Source organism: Leptodactylus fuscus, chromosome 4, assembly GCF_031893055.1.
Source record: "Leptodactylus fuscus isolate aLepFus1 chromosome 4, aLepFus1.hap2, whole genome shotgun sequence".
Taxonomy (NCBI): domain Eukaryota; kingdom Metazoa; phylum Chordata; class Amphibia; order Anura; family Leptodactylidae; genus Leptodactylus; species Leptodactylus fuscus.
This window is the reverse complement of record NC_134268.1, coordinates 24,978,331-24,996,110: the sequence shown is the minus strand read 5'-3', so window position 1 is coordinate 24,996,110 and position 17,780 is coordinate 24,978,331. Positions and strand designations below refer to the sequence as shown.

The 17,780-nt window shown below is 46.0% G+C and overlaps 1 protein-coding gene across 1 annotated transcript in view; it reads right to left on the bottom strand.

Annotated features, from left to right (window-relative positions):
- Positions 1–17,780, bottom strand: part of CSMD3 (CUB and Sushi multiple domains 3) — a 1,052,627-nt gene that overhangs the window by 790,210 nt on the left and 244,637 nt on the right. Inside the window, exon 4 of the mRNA XM_075270295.1 lies at positions 234–428. Coding sequence (XP_075126396.1) covers positions 234–428 — 195 coding nt within the window. The remainder of the gene's footprint in view (positions 1–233; positions 429–17,780) is intronic.

Here is a 17,780-nt window from a genome sequence, read left to right as displayed (position 1 = left end):
AATGCAGATCTATGGCAGTCAGGCTCGGGTTCTTAATTGTTTCTGGAGTCCTTCTTTAAGCTTTAACCAGCTAAATCCATCCTAATCCCAGAGATGACCCATTATATTAGCCGTTTCTGAAATTTAACAACAGCCTCTGCTTCTTCCTTTTATAAAACCTTCTTGAATTAAGAGGGTCAATGGCCTGTATAAATGTCACTGCACACAATATCAATAAATTAGAGTCAACCTACCTCTACATATGGGGACTGGAAAATCCCAAGAAGCTGTGTTAGCCGAGTTTGCTATACAAGTAAGCTGGGGGTGACCATCTAGGATGTATCCTGTTACACAACTGTACCGGATTTTGTCTCCAACGTCAAACCTTGTACCGGATAGTACACCTTTAGGTGGTATTCCGGGGTTTCCACAGGAGCTGCTCCGTAATTCTGTAAAAAAAAATATTGAAATATTCAGTAGGATATATACAATAAATAGTGTAATTTGTAACAATTTGGATGTCTAAATGTCACATTATATAGATGTGGAATTTATAATGCAATCTTTCCCTATTAGGAGGACAGCAGTCTAAAATCATTAGATGATTCCAGGGAATCTTCTTCTATAATCTGTCAATGTCAGTCCCCGGCTTTCTACCGGCCTTGGATACCCTCTCTATATTATGAGGTCATATACAGCAAATGGCAATATAATCTGATGAGTTCACAGGTCACTATGATCAGAGCACTCGCCGTCTAATGTACAGTAAAGATTCCAGGAATCCTGTACATATCAAGAACTCCCATCTATTCTCTCCAACTTCAAAGCAAAATTTTTCCCGGCAATTCCGAAGAAGAACAATGACCCATAAAGTAAGGTTATGTTCTTGACTAGAGCCGTGAAACTGACCAAGTCACTGCAAAATACCAATTCATGATCTTATACTGACTGATTAAAGATGGGTGAATCTTGCAAAATTTGTTTCACAAATATTCGTGAGGTTGACCTACCGATTTCATTTTGGACTGGACTTCTTTGGTCTGAACCAGAATTGTAATTATTATATTCTGGGGTCTCTTCCAACTCCAGAGTATAATAGGCAGAGGCCTAGCATCAAAGTGTTCTAAATAGAGATCAACCGGATTTGATCCCAAATTGTTCAGCTTTTTAACCAAACCAAACAATTAGGAATTTGTCTTAGATGAACTAAATTGGCGGCAGCGAGTAGATGATAGAGAGATCCCAGATCATAATAATGATTGATGTTTGGCCAACCCCAAAGAATTCATAATAAACCCAGCTTATTAAAAACCAGCTTAACTAAATCCACGGAAGTTTCTTATGAGAGAAGTATAGGGACAGGCTCCAGCATTGCAGGCAGGTTGTCAGACTAGGCCGCTGTGTGGGGTGACCTCTGCTTTTATCTGGGTGCTGTTAGTTAGGACCTGTAAACCCTGAACTGTCAGCTCTGCACCAGGCCAGGAGCAGTAGACTCTGTTCCAGCCTGTGGAGCTGCAGCAGGTTTGGATTCTGAGATAGCCTGTGTAGACTGTCAAACTTATTTGGTAACTCCTAGCTGTTGCAGGAACATGTTGTAGACAACAAAACTAACAACATTGATTGCTCAGGAATGGTGGGGGCTAGAGAAAAAAAAAATCAACAGTGCCAGAATCAGTAAAGCAGAGAGTATGCAATGAGCTGGACTTCTTGATGTTACATTTGTGTCTATGACCAGACACAGAATACGGACTTCAGAATGCACCGGTAAGGGAAAAGGGGCGGGAGACTTTCCCTGACGCTACGGCAGCTAGCTAGGCCCTGTCTGCGGGTGGTGGTCAGAAGATCTAGCCGAAAGATAGGGGAAGAGCTAAAGAGAGCTAGGGACTGGGGATACTGAGGTGGTAACCCCTACAGAAAGCAAGGTGCAGCTGCAGACAAAACAAACAGGATGGGAAGTGCTGGACAACAGACACGCAGCACAACACAATACGCAACAAGAGAATGAGGAGAGGGATAGTGGAAGGGTGAGGAAAGGGTTAACACAGGACTGGGCAAAACAAACTGGAACCCAAACTTCCTCACAAACACCAAGACAGTGACAGGCAATCAGAACTGAAGGACAGGGCAGAGTAGAAGTGTGGAGGGACAAACCAGACTCACACACAAGGTAACACTCACACTTTAGTTTCCACAAACAAGCCTCCTCCCTGAGCCACAAATTCTGTTTGGTTTACAACGAAAACCGGCAACTCCTCCTCCTTATATAGGCCCCAGAGCCGTCCGATAGGACAATGGTAACGACCAACACCTGAGGTTCAATCCAAAGAACGTCAAGTATACTCTGAAGGCCAAAACTCCATGCACAAACAGATGGCTCTACGGCAAGGAAACCACCAGAAGACCAAAGAACACCGGATCAAATCCCCACCAGAAACACACACACATTTTATACAAGTATCCAGGTCGTGACACTTGAAGATAGTAAAAGGCCCCATTTAACCAACCTGATTCAGATAAGTGTGGACAGGCAGGTTATGTAACATGGTGTGGGTCACTGAAATAAAACAGTAGGAGGGACTATAGATGAATTTATGACCAATAATTGCCCATCCATTTTATTGTAGTTACTGATTTTGAATCTGGTTCAAAAAATATTTTCCCATTGATATTCAGCTACACATAACTATCGGCGAAGAAAAATCTTGTTAGGCGAGGTTTTTATATCTGTATGAAATTGCCCTAGGAATACACAATAAAAACTCGGTGGGCGTAATTGCTTTTCAAGGTACATTAAGTTATTCTTCTTTTATACAAAGTTATATGATTATCTATATAATGTGGTCATTTTTATTCTTCCACTTACCAGTGAAAACGGAGGGAAATGTAAAATGATTCACTTGTTGTTATAGATTGAAAAATATTTCAAAAGTCATTTCGTTCAATTCTGTTGACTTATTTTATACCGCACGCTCCGTGTCCCGCTTCTCCGTCGATAACGATATGATTCAGTTCTTCTAAATAAGTGGAAAAGTTTAGAAATTCATAGGGATTCCTATTACTTAAGCTGAATGTGACCAAATAGTCTCGGCTGAGACTGAGTATTTTTGTAGAATGTTTTTGCTCTTGTAATACTAATGTCTCTATTCAGCAGTCAAATCAAGTGGAATAAACCGCAATCGTCTGCACTTCTGACCTCAATATACAACCGCTAAGTCTAATAGCGAAATGAAGTAGGAATTAGAAGTTGCAGTTAGTCTTTTTTATCATATAAAGGAGAATTTTAAAACTCGGCATGCCGCGGGGCTAAACACATAGAGCATACTCTTCTGTCTATGTGCGGCATGGTGTAGCGCGGAGGAAGGAAGTATATATGTGGTGCGTTTTTGGAGCGTGGGAACGATTTGTGCTTATTTGAGTCGCCATTTTTTAATGGAGTCTGTCCCCAGAATGCAGCATATCAACCCTGCCCTGCAGATAGATAGGTTAGGATTAGAGATGAGCGAACACTAAAATGTTCGAGGTTCGAAATTCGATTCGAACAGCCGCTCAATGTTCGTGTGTTTGAACGGGTTTCGAACCCCATTATAGTCTATGGGGAACAGATACTCGTTAAGGGGGAAACCCAAATCCGTGTCTGGAGGGTAACCAAGTCCACTATGACACCCCAGGAAATGATGCCAACACCTCTGGAATGACACTGGGACAGCAGGGGAAGCATGTCTGGGGGCATCTAACACACCAAAGACCCTCTATTACCCCAACATCACAGCCTAACAACTACACACTTTACACACTCAATACCACCTCTCTGACAGTAGGAAAACACCTTGAAACATGTGTATTTGGCACTTGCAGTGAGGAGAGCTTGTCACCAGCAGTGAATTTGGCCCTTGTAGTAAGTTGAGGTTGGCACCAACATTTGTTTTGAAAATCAGGGTGGATTGAGCCTCTAACCAGCAGAGTTTGGGCAAATTCATGGTGGAGGGAGCCTCTAAAAACCCCAGTTTGGACCAATTGATGGTGGAGGGAGCCTCTAACCAGCCCAGTTTGGACCAATTCATGGTGGAGGGAGCCTCTAAAACCCCCAGTTTGGACCAATTCATGGTGGAGGGAGCCTCTAAAAACCCCAGTTTGGACCAATTCATGGTGGAGGGAGCCTCTAACCAGCCCAGTTTGGACCAATTCATGATGGAGGGAGCCTCTAAACAGCCCAGTTTGGGCAAATTCATGGTGGAGGGAGCCTCTAACCAGCCCAGTTTGGGCAAATTCATGGTGGAGGGAGCCTCTAACCAGCCCAGTTTGGGCAAATTCATGGTGGAGGGAGCCTCTAACCAGCCCAGTTTGGACCAATTCATGGTGGAGGGAGCCTCTAACCAGCCCAGTTTGGACCAATTCATGGTGGAGGGAGCCTCTAACCAGCCCAGTTTGGACCAATTCATGGTGGAGGGAGCCTCTAACCAGCCCATTTTGGACCAATTCATGGTGGAGGGAGCCTCTAACCAGCCCAGTTTGGACCAATTCATGGTGGAGGGAGCCTCTAACCAGCCCAGTTTGGGCAAATTCATGGTGGAGGGAGCCTCTAACCAGCCCAGTTTGGGCAAATTCATGGTGGAGGGAGCCTCTAACCAGCCCAGTTTGGGCAAATTCATGGTGGAGGGAGCCTCTAACCAGCCCAGTTTGGGCAAATTCATGGTGGAGGGAGTCTCTAAAATACCCATTTTGGACCAATTCATGGTGGAGGGAGCCTCTAAAAACCCCAGTTTGGACCAATTCATGGTGGAGGGAGCCTCTAAACAGCCCAGCTTGGACCAATTCATGGTGGAGGGAGCCTCTAAACAGCCCAGTTTGGACCAATTCATGGTGGAGGGAGCCTCTAACCAGCCCAGTTTGGACCAATTCATGATGGAGGGAGCCTCTAAACAGCCCAGTTTGGGCAAATTCATGGTGGAGGGAGCCTCTAAAAACCCCAGTTTGGACCAATTCATGGTGGAGGGAGCCTCTAAAAACCCCAGTTTGGACCAATTCATGGTGGAGGGAGCCTCTAACCAGCCCAGTTTGGACCAATTCATGGTGGAGGGAGCCTCTAAAAACCCCAGTTTGGACCAATTCATGGTGGAGGGAGCCTCTAAACAGCCCAGTTTGGACCAATTCATGATGGAGGGAGCCTCTAAACAGCCCAGTTTGGGCAAATTCATGATGGAGGGAGCCTCTAAAAACCCCAGTTTGGACCAATTCATGGTGGAGGGAGCCTCTAAAAACCCCAGTTTGGACCAATTGATGGTGGAGGGAGCCTCTAACCAGCCCAGTTTGGACCAATTCATGGTGGAGGGAGCCTCTAAAACCCCCAGTTTGGACCAATTCATGGTGGAGGGAGCCTCTAAAAACCCCAGTTTGGACCAATTCATGGTGGAGGGAGCCTCTAACCAGCCCAGTTTGGACCAATTCATGATGGAGGGAGCCTCTAAACAGCCCAGTTTGGGCAAATTCATGGAGGAGGGAGCCTCTAACCAGCCCAGTTTGGGCAAATTCATGGTGGAGGGAGCCTCTAACCAGCCCAGTTTGGGCAAATTCATGGTGGAGGGAGCCTCTAACCAGCCCAGTTTGGACCAATTCATGGTGGAGGGAGCCTCTAACCAGCCCAGTTTGGACCAATTCATGGTGGAGGGAGCCTCTAACCAGCCCAGTTTGGACCAATTCATGGTGGAGGGAGCCTCTAACCAGCCCATTTTGGACCAATTCATGGTGGAGGGAGCCTCTAACCAGCCCAGTTTGGACCAATTCATGGTGGAGGGAGCCTCTAACCAGCCCAGTTTGGGCAAATTCATGGTGGAGGGAGCCTCTAACCAGCCCAGTTTGGGCAAATTCATGGTGGAGGGAGCCTCTAACCAGCCCAGTTTGGGCAAATTCATGGTGGAGGGAGCCTCTAACCAGCCCAGTTTGGGCAAATTCATGGTGGAGGGAGTCTCTAAAATACCCATTTTGGACCAATTCATGGTGGAGGGAGCCTCTAAAAACCCCAGTTTGGACCAATTCATGGTGGAGGGAGCCTCTAAACAGCCCAGCTTGGACCAATTCATGGTGGAGGGAGCCTCTAAACAGCCCAGTTTGGACCAATTCATGGTGGAGGGAGCCTCTAACCAGCCCAGTTTGGACCAATTCATGATGGAGGGAGCCTCTAAACAGCCCAGTTTGGGCAAATTCATGGTGGAGGGAGCCTCTAAAAACCCCAGTTTGGACCAATTCATGGTGGAGGGAGCCTCTAAAAACCCCAGTTTGGACCAATTCATGGTGGAGGGAGCCTCTAACCAGCCCAGTTTGGACCAATTCATGGTGGAGGGAGCCTCTAAAAACCCCAGTTTGGACCAATTCATGGTGGAGGGAGCCTCTAAACAGCCCAGTTTGGACCAATTCATGATGGAGGGAGCCTCTAAACAGCCCAGTTTGGGCAAATTCATGATGGAGGGAGCCTCTAAAAACCCCAGTTTGGACCAATTCATGGTGGAGGGAGCCTCTAAAAACCCCAGTTTGGACCAATTCATGGTGGAGGGAGCCTCTAACCAGCCCAGTTTGGACCAATTCATGGTGGAGGGAGCCTCTAAAAACCCCAGTTTGGACCAATTCATGGTGGAGGGAGCCTCTAAACAGCCCAGTTTGGACCAATTCATGGTGGAGGGAGCCTCTAACCAGAAGAGTCGTGGGAAAACAGGGTGGAGGGAGCCTCTAACCAGCAGAGTTGGTGGAAATCAGGGTGGAGGGAGCCTCTAACCAGCAGAGTTGTGGGAAAGCAGGGTGGAGGGAGCCTCTAGCCAGCAGAGTTGGTGGAAATCAGGGTGGAGGGAGCCTCTAACCAGCAGAGTTGTGGGAAAGCAGGGTGGAGGGAGCCTCTAACCAGCAGAGTTGTGGGAAAGCAGGGTGGAGGGAGCCTCTAACCAGCAGAGTTGGTGGAAATCAGGGTGGAGGGAGCCTCTAACCAGCAGAGTTGGGGGAAATCAGGGTGGAGGGAGCCTAGTATTAGCAGAATTGTGCAACGCTTATGGTGGATGAGTATGAGGATGCGGAGGAATTGGAGAGGTTGAGTACAGACATGGAGTTTCATGTTGGGGTGCTTTACACAGGTGGGCACAAAAATGAAGGCTCTATCCAGTGGTGGTTCATTTTTATCAAAGTGAGCCGGTCGGCACTTTCAGCTGACAGACGGGTGCGCTTGTCAGTGATGATGCCACCGGCTGCACTGAACACCCTCTCAGATAGGACGCTGGCGGCAGGACAGGACAGCACCTCCAAGGCATATAGGGCAAGTTCAAGCCACAGGTCCAACTTCGACACCCAATACGTGTAGGGCGCAGAGGGGTCAGAGAGGACAGGGCTGTGGTCGGAAAGGTATTCCCGCAACATGCGCCTATACTTCTCACGCCTGGTGACACTAGGACTCTCCGTGGCGGCACTTTGGCGAGGAGGTGCCATCAAGGTGTCCCAGACCTTAGACAGTGTGCCCCTCGTTTGTGTGGACCGGTGAGAACTTGGTTGCATACTGGAGGAACTGCCCTCCCTGCCGCCAACGTCACATGCTGGAAACATCTCCATCATATTCTGCACCAATTGCCTGTGGCAAGCATTGATGCGATTGGCCCTCCCCTCTACCGGAATAAAAGACGAGATGTTGTTTTTATACCGGGGGTCAAGGATAGCAAAGATCCAGTACTGGTTGTCCTCCATGATTTTGACAATACGCTTGTCGGTTGTAAAGCACCCCAACATGAACTCAGCCATGTCTGCCACAGTGTTAGTTGGCATGACTCCTCTGGCCCCACCGGAAAGTTCAATCTCCATTTCCTCCTCATCCTCCATGTCTACCCATCCACGCTGCAACAATGGGACGATTCGAAGTTGCCCGGAATCCTCCTGTATCACCATCACATCATCGGACAACTCTTCTTCCTCCTCCTCCTCCTCCTCCTCCATTAAACGCGATGAAGCGGACAGATGTGTGGACCTACTCTCCAGCTGTGACGGATCGGATGCTATCCCTGACTCCTCTGTGTGATCTGAGTTATCCCTGATGTCAATCAGGGATTCTCTCAGAACACACAAGAGCGAGATTGTAAGGCTCACCATCGCATCCTCAGAGCTCACCCTCCTTGTGGACTCCTCAAACACCCGTAGGATGTCACAAAGGTCTCTCATCCATGGCCACTCATGGATGTGAAACTGAGGCAGCTGACTTTGTGGCACCCTAGGGTTTTGTAGCTGGTATTCCATCAAAGGTCTCTGCTGCTCAACCACTCTATTCAACATCTGAAACGTTGAGTTCCAGCGTGTGGGGACGTCGCACAAAAGCCGGTGTTGTGGCACATGCAGGCGTTGCTGGAGAGATTTTAAGCTAGCAGCGGCTACTGTCGACTTGCGAAAGTGGGCGCACATGCGCCGCACTTTCACCAGTAGCTCTGGAACATTGGGGTAGCTCTTTAGGAAACGTTGCACCACTAGGTTGAAGACGTGGGCCAGGCATGGAACATGTTGGAGTCCGGCAAGCTCCAGAGCTGCTACCAGGTTCCGGCCGTTATCACAAATGACCATGCCTGGGTCCAGGTGCAGCGGCTCAAACCATATTGCCGTCTCATCGAGGAGGGCATCCCTCACCTCGGAGGCAGTGTGCTGTTTGTCCCCCAAGCTGATCAGCTTCAGCACAGCCTGCTGACGTCTACCAACGCCAGTGCTGCAACGTTTCCAACTCGTAGCTGGGGTCAATCTAACAGCGGAGGAGGAGGCGGTGGCGGAGGAGGAGGCGGTGGCGGAGGAGGAGGAGGGGGGTGTTCTTCTCGTGTCCCTGCCAGGAATGTTAGGCGGGGAGACGAGGTACACTGGGCCAGTTTGGGAAGCAGTCCCAGCCTCAACTACATTCACCCAGTGTGCCGTCAGTGAAATGTAGCGTCCCTGTCCGCATGCACTTGTCCACGCGTTGGTGGTCAAGTGGACCTTTGTGCAAAGCGCGGAACTAAGGGCCCACCTGATGTTGAGTGACACGTGCTGGTGCAAGGCGGGGACAGCACACCGGGAGAAGTAGTGACGGCTAGGGACGGCATAGCGAGGTGCCGCAGTTGCCATCAGGTCCAGGAAGGCGGGAGTTTCAACAAGCCGGAACGCCAACATCTCCTGGGCCAGCAGTTTAGCGATGTTGGCGTTCAAGGCTTGCGCGTGTGAGTGGTTAGCAGTGTATTTCTGCCGCCGCTCCAATGTCTGAGAGATGGTGGGTTGTTGTAAAGAAGCGCCTGATGGTGCCTTTGATGGTGCAGGAGAAGGAGATAAGACAGGAACAGGGGAGGATGAGGAAGAAGTCAACAAAGTGGCGGAGGCAGATGAAGTGGAGTCCTGGCTCGTCCTCTGGAGTGCATCGCCAGCACAGTCAGCAGTGGCAGTGGCAGAGGCAGAGGCAGTGGCAGAGGCAGTGGCAGTGGCGTGAACGGCAGGCGGCCTTTGTCCTGCCGTTGCTGCCTGCCACTGATTCCAGTGCTTGGATTCCAAATGATGGCGCATTGAAGTGGTGGACAGGTTGCTCTTCTCAGAGCCCCTAATCAATTTCGAAAGGCAAATTGTGCAGACAACACTATATCTGTCCTCGGCGCATTCCTTGAAAAAACTCCACACCTTCGAGAAACGTGCCCTCGAGGTGGGAGTTTTTCGGGGCTGGGTACGAACTGGAACATCTTGGGAGATTCCGGGTGTGGCCTGGCTTCGCCTAAGCTGCTGACCTCTGCCTCTAGCTACCCTTTTTGGTGCTGCACCTGCCTCAACATCCACACTACTTTCCCCGCTTGACATCCCCCCTGTCCAGGTCGGGTCAGTGTCCTCATCATCCACCACTTCCTCTTCCAACTCCTGTCTCATCTCCTCCTCCCGCACAATGTGCCGGTCAACTGGATGCCCTGACGGCAACTGCGTCACATCATCGTCGATGAGGGTGGGTTGCTGGTCATCCATCACCAAATCGAACGGAGATGGAGGAGACTCTAGTGTTTGAGCATCTGGACACAGATGCTCCTCTGTTAGGTTCGTGGAATCGTGACGTGGAGGGGCAGGTTGAGGGACAATGAAAGGAGCGGAGAACAGCTCTGGGGAGCAGGGACAGTTGGGATTATTGTTCTGTGAAGCTTGGGAATTTTGGGAGGAAGGAGGACAAGACTGTTGGGTAATAGGAGGAGAGGAGGCAGAGTCTGACTGGCTGCTGGACAATGTGCTGTAAGCGTTCTCTGACAGTCATTGCAAGACCTGTTCCTGGTTCTCGGGCCTACTAAGGTTTGTACCCTGCAGTTTAGTTAATGTGGCAAGCAACCCTGGCACTGTGGAGTGGCGCAATGCTTGCTGCCCCACAGGAGTAGGTACGGGACGCCCTGTGGCTTCACTAATACCTTGCTCCCCAGAACCATTCCCCCGACCTCGCCCACGGCCTCGTCCACGTCCCTTTCCGGGAGCCTTGCGCATTTTGAATTCCCAGTTAGAAATTGGCACTATATACCAGTAGCAAAAATTGTGGGTGCACGTAACCCCAATATATTCTTTGAATTACCAGTCAGAAACTGGCACTATATGGCAGTAGCAAGAAATGAGGGTATTTGTAACCCCAATATATTCTTTGAATTCCCAGTCAGAAAATGGCACTATATACCAGTAGCAAGAAATGAGGGTATTTATAACCCCAATATATTCTTTGAATTCCCAGTCAGACAATGGCACTATATACCAGTAGCAAGAAATGAGGGTATTTGTAACCCCAATATATTCTTTGAATTCCCAGTCAGACAATGGCACTATATACCAGTAGCAAAAATTTTGGGTGCACGCAATCCCAATATATTCTTTGAATTACCAGTCAGAAACTGGCACTATATGGCAGTAGCAAGAAATGAGGGTATTTATAACCCCAATATATTCTTTGAATTACCAGTCAGAAACTGGCACTATATACCAGTAGCAAGAAATGAGGGTATTTGTAACCCCAATATAATCTTTGAATTCCCAGTCAGACAATGGCACTATATACCAGTAGCAAGAAATGAGGGTATTTGTAACCCCAATATATTCTTTGAATTCCCAGTCAGACAATGGCACTATATACCAGTAGCAAGAAATGAGGGTATTTATAACCCCAATATATTCTTTGAATTCCCAGTCAGACAATGGCACTATATACAAGTAGCAAGAAATGAGGGTATTTGTAACCCCAATATATTCTTTGAATTCCCAGTCAGACAATGGCACTATATACCAGTAGCAAAAATTGTGGGTGCACGTAACCCCAATATATTCTTTGAATTACCAGTCAGAAACTGGCACTATATGGCAGTAGCAAGAAATGAGGGTATTTGTAACCCCAATATATTCTTTGAATTCCCAGTCAGACAATGGCACTATATACCAGTAGCAAAAATTTTGGGTGCACGTAACCCCAATATATTCTTTGAATTACCAGTCAGAAACTGGCACTAAATGGCAGTAGCAAGAAATGAGGGTATTTATAACCCCAATATATTCTTTGAATTACCAGTCAGAAACTGGCACTATATACCAGTAGCAAGAAATGAGGGTATTTGTAACCCCAATATATTCTTTGAATTCCCAGTCAGACAATGGCACTATATACCAGTAGCAAGAAATGAGGGTATTTGTAACCCCAATATATTCTTTGAATTCCCAGTCAGACAATGGCACTATATACCAGTAGCAAAAATTGTGGGTGCACGTAACCCCAATATATTCTTTGAATTACCAGTCAAAAACTGGCACTATATGGCAGTAGCAAGAAATGAGGGTATTTGTAACCCCAATATATTCTTTGAATTCCCAGTCAGACAATGGCACTATATACCAGTAGCAAAAATTGTGGGTGCACGTAACCCCAATATATTCTTTGAATTACCAGTCAGAAACTGGCACTATATGGCAGTAGCAAGAAATGAGGGTATTTGTAACCCCAATATATTCTTTGAATTCCCAGTCAGACAATGGCACTATATACCAGTAGCAAAAATTTTGGGTGCACGTAACCCCAATATATTCTTTGAATTACCAGTCAGAAACTGGCACTATATGGCAGCAGCAAGAAATGAGGGTATTTATAACTCCAATATATTCTTTGAATTACCAGTCAGAAACTGGCACTATATACCAGTAGCAAGAAATGAGGGTATTTGTAACCCCAATATATTCTTTGAATTCCCAGTCAGACAATGGCACTATATACCAGTAGCAAGAAATGAGGGTATTTGTAACCCCAATATATCCTTTTAATTCCCAGTCAGACAATGGCACTATATACCAGTAGAAGAAATGAGGGTATTTGTAACCCCAATATATTCTTTGAATTCCCAGTCAGACAATGGCACTATATACCAGTAGCAAAAATTGTGGGTGCACGTAACCCCAATATATTCTTTGAATTACCAGTCAGAAACTGGCACTATATGGCAGTAGCAAGAAATGAGGGTATTTGTAACCCCAATATATTCTTTGAATTCCCAGTCAGACAATGGCACTATATACCAGTAGCAAGAAATGAGGGTATTTGTAACCCCAATATATTCTTTGAATTCCCAGTCAGACAATGGCACTATATACCAGTAGCAAGAAATGAGGGTATTTATAACCCCAATATATTCTTTGAATTCCCAGTCAGACAATGGCACTATATACCAGTAGCAAGAAATGAGGGTATTTGTAACCTCAATATATTCTTTGAATTCCCAGTCAGACAATGGCACTATATACCAGTAGCAAAAATTGTGGGTGCACGTAACCCCAATATATTCTTTGAATTACCAGTCAGAAACTGGCACTATATGGCAGTAGCAAGAAATGAGGGTATTTGTAACCCCAATATATTCTTTGAATTCCCAGTCAGACAATGGCACTATATACCAGTAGCAAAAATTGTGGGTGCACGTAACCCCAATATATTCTTTGAATTACCAGTCAGAAACTGGCACTATATGGCAGTAGCAAGAAATGAGGGTATTTGTAACCCCAATATATTCTTTGAATTCCCAGTCAGACAATGGCACTATATACCAGTAGCAAGAAATGAGGGTATTTGTAACCCCAATATATTCTTTGAATTCCCAGTCAGACAATGGCACTATATACCAGTAGCAAAAATTGTGGGTGCACGTAACCCCAATATATTCTTTGAATTACCAGTCAGAAACTGGCACTGTTCTTTTAAATTAGAGGTCACATGTTTTCGGCAGCCAATGGGTTTTGCCTACTTTTTTCAACGTCACCGGTGTCGTAGTTCCTGTCCCACCTACCCTGCACTGTTATTGGAGCAAAAAAGGCGCCAGGGAAGGTGGGAGGGGAATCGAGTAATGGCGCACTTTACCACGCGGTGTTCGATTCGATTCGAACATGCCGAACAGCCTAATATCCGATCGAACATGAGTTCGATAGAACACTGTTCGCTCATCTCTAGCGAACACTAAAATGCCCGAGGTTCGAAATCCGATTCGAACAGCTGCACACTGTTCAACTGTTCGAACAGATTTCGAACCCCATTATAGTCTATGGGGGGAAATGCTCGTTTCAGGCGTACGCAAAATTCGATAACATTATACTTACCAAGTCCTCGAGTTATGGTAGGGCTGGATTCTCCTTGAAGTCTTCTCCCGGCACAGCGCCCCCGCGGCGTCTTCCGGCTGGAATTCACTCTGCCTAGGCATCGGGGCCTAGGCAGAGCCGACTGCGCATGTGTGGTCAGCTCTGCCCGGCCCGACGCCTGAGCAGAGCCGACTGCGCATGTGAGGGCATGCCCGCGCATGCGCAGTTGGCTCTGCCTAGGCAGGATGCCTAGGCAGAGTGAATTCCAGCCGGAAGACGCGGCGGGGACGCTGCACAGAGAAGACTTCTAAAGGTAAGAGAAGAACCGGCGTTGATTGGCAGAATGTATAGCATTCTGCCAATCAATGCTGGTTCTGCATCGAACCTTAAACTTCGAACAGCTAGTAGTGTTCGATCGAGTATGAGTATTTCGAATACCGTAGTATTTGATCGAACACCTACTCGCTCATCTCTAGTTAGGATTACCCATATTCAACTTTTTTTTTTTACCTTGTAACACAGATATCAGCATTCTTTTCAATATGCAAATGGTCTCTTGGAGCAGCGACGATGCTTCTATTGTTACAAAGAGGTAAGAGACATAAGTAGCAACACCCTCATTGCTCCAAAAAACAAAGGGAGGGTATGACACAGATGCAGAAATGGCTTCAACTCTTGTTAAATTTGATGTACGTGCACACATTTGGTATAAGGCCACATGTTGCGGAAACACAGCTTTTTTTGTTGCAGATTTTGTTGTAGTTTTTTGAGCCAAAGCCAGGAGTGGATTGAGCAAGAGGTTGAAGTGTAAGGGCTTCCTGTATATTTCCGATTCCTTTTATAGCCACTCTTGGCTTTGGCTCAAAAAAACGCAACAAAATCCACAACGTTGGGTCTTAGCCTCAGGCACTTAACTTAAAATACTGGTATGCAATTGAATTTATGGAAGTCATCTTGCAGAAGTCCAGCCTGTATGTATATATGTTGTGAGGACAACCCTTCTGCACTTTTTGTCAGAGGTTCAGAGGTCTAGGTATTCCCTTGCAATACAGGAAAAGGAAAGCTCAAGACTTCTGGACAAAAGTGGATATAATCCAGGGTTAACCCCTCACTGTCCCACCTGGAACTCATATTACTCGAGAAGGCTCCTCACCAACAACCACTGGCTACTCATTGCTTTGCCCTTTAACTCCTACTTCATTCAGCAATTTCTCAATAATACAGAGGGGGCAGACATACTGGAAAACCCCATCACCCTAGACAACAGGCAAAAAGGGGAACATTTACAAATGATCTATTCCACACACCCCACTTACAAACTCATTTTTGTTGAGAAAAGGCAATATCTCAGCAATGAAGGCTGGTGCCTTCACAAGGGGAAAAAAAATGCCTTAGGTGTTCTTAAAGATGGGTTCACACCATTTGGCCTCTATTTAGGGATTCTGTCCCCCACTCCGCTTAAAAAAATGAAGAGGGAAAACCCATCAGACCCCAATAAAGTCTATTTCCGCAGATTGGGTTTCTGATTTTTGGGTCTTCAAGTGACCTCAAAGAATAGAAACCAAAGTGCAGGTGTGAACCTAGAGTAACGTATTTATCTGCTGGGCTTGGTTGATATGCTAGAATCTGGCAACAGTGGGCAGACCAAGTCAGGGATCAAGGTGAACAGGGGCAAGTTATACCTGAAATACATAGCAGTCCCTGATTGGTCTAGACTTCAATTCTGTTGCACAGGATTTGTAAAGACCTGTGAAAATCGGAATGGGCCAAAAATGTGACTCTCTATTGTTGTGCTGCCCTCACTACTTTTTAGTAAAATGGACGTGAGGTTTATCATCATTTACAGTATGCCAGAAATATGGCGTATATAATGCTAGAAATCTATGCCAGCTATGAGTGGACGTAGCTTTACCTCGAGGTACACAGCCCAATGAAGAATATACCTTATTGATGAGGAGGCAAGCGCCATGTTATACACAGTCCTGTCATATTAATTTGGCCACCGCCTACTTTTGACATCACGATGGATCAACACAAGTATGCATCTATCCTTACGGACCATGTTCACCCCTACATGTGAATTGTTTTTCCTCAGGATGATGGCATCTACCAGCAGGACAATGCGACGTGTCATAAAGCTCGCAGAGTACGTGCGTGTTTCGAGGAGCACCAGGATGAGTTTACCATACTCCCTTGGCCAGCAAATTCCCCAGACTTGAACCCAATCGAGAATCTGTGGGACCACCTCGATCGGGTTGTTCGCATCATGGATGGTCAACCGCGTAACCTAGCGTAGCTGGCCACGGCACTGGAGTCGGCATGGCTCAACATCCCAGTTTTCATCATCACAACATCCCCTCTCTTCCTGCACGTCTTGCAGCGGTCCGCTCTGCCAAAGGTGGTTATTCTGGATTTTGACAGGTGGTCACATTAATGGGACTGGACTGTGTATATATGATCAACACCCCTACTGGTGAGGTTATGAAGACTGGGGTTTTTAAGTCTTCCTAACTCTCTCCCAAAATTTCTATTCATGTCTGTTTTTTTTATGGTCCATCAACATTCATCAAATATCCGATAAATATATATAATATATCCTATCTATGTCCATTTGTACAGATCCCACAAGTCTATGAGGGATCCATGAAGATGGCTACCAGACAGATACCAACAACCATGAAATAATGGACCATTGCCCTTTTTTACAATGTCCAGAGAATGTAGCCTTACCCTTTACTGTCTTATAAGTGGTTTTTACAGGACTTCAGTAATCCTATTATATTATCCAACGTCAATGAGTCATGATGGACCAACGATTGCAAATCCAAGAGTTAAATTACAAATATAGCTCGGATACTTCCCTCTATCGCGCCCGCACAACGGGTCATCTCATAAATTAACATGTCAATGTGTTAATATTTATTACTCTTTAAGAAATATTCAGTCATAGGTAACCACATTTGTGCCATTTGCCTTGCAAATATAATCATCTTTCTTGGTGTAATGTAATTGAAACATTGAATTCCTCATTATTGTCAGTAATCCGTAGGCTGGAGGAATCGTAGATCTGGGGCTCTCTGCTGTTCACTATCAATATTGCAGCTTCTCTCTGCTCTTTGTCATGCAATATCTCAATGTCCCTACAGGCAGAATAAACAACACAACGTGTAGTGTCATTCTTCTATTGAACTCGAGGAGAATGCGCCAAGGAAAGCCGAATGTGAACACACCTAGAAAAGGGGGGAATTGTAGGGAGAAGGTACAGAAGTGACTGACAGTTTAGGAGAACTGGAGGTGGAAGTTTTACATTTTTTTAATGTTCCGTTTCTAAATAACCTTATATATTATTAGCAGGCTGGTTATGAACTCACATTACATGCAGAGATTTTTGGCCACGACCAATGAGTTTTCGAGTGCATTATCTACCTAGGAAACTTTCCATTTACTAGAAACAATGGAAACGATAACGGTAATTGGCCGAGAACGCTTTCTAAGCGAGTTACCGTGACTCAAACATCTTTCTAAATAATAGAACATATATGTGTTACTAAGATTATGTCCACACTTCACTTTTGGGTTACGTTTGTCATATACAATGTCAATGCTCTTAATGCATATGCTGATTATACAGGAGCCATAAGCTTCTAAGGGGTTAGGCAGAGAGGTATGGATGATTTGAAATAACAGTTACACACTCGTTTTTCAACAAAACTCAAATTTTATTTTTTCAATGTGTCGCTTGGATGTTGCCATTACAAAAATCAAAGAAAAACTAAAGAAAAAAGAAATTAAAATATTGATTATGGACGAATGTCGAGGTCTGACTTCAATTGCTTGACGCACCCTTTCAATGTTTTATGGGGTCCATACCGTTCGGTCACCTCCTCGTGCAGTTCTGGGTCTCAAAGAAACTATTAATTGAAAGTGATTCACCCACTTCATTATTGTGTCAAACTTCGGAACACGACCATGACGGCCAATGTTGAAATGATTCCATTAATGTCTCTGTGTTTGAATGACAGAACGGCCCGTTTCAATAAAGGTGTTTACATGAACATATGATGTTCTATCGAACACATCTCCATTGCTGCTCAAATGTCGGCTCCTGACGAGCAGATACCCCCACTCTTTATCCACCAAGGTTATTCTTACCTAGCGTGGTGCCCCGTTCAAATCATCCATACTTCCCTGCGTAACCCTGTAGTTACCTGACA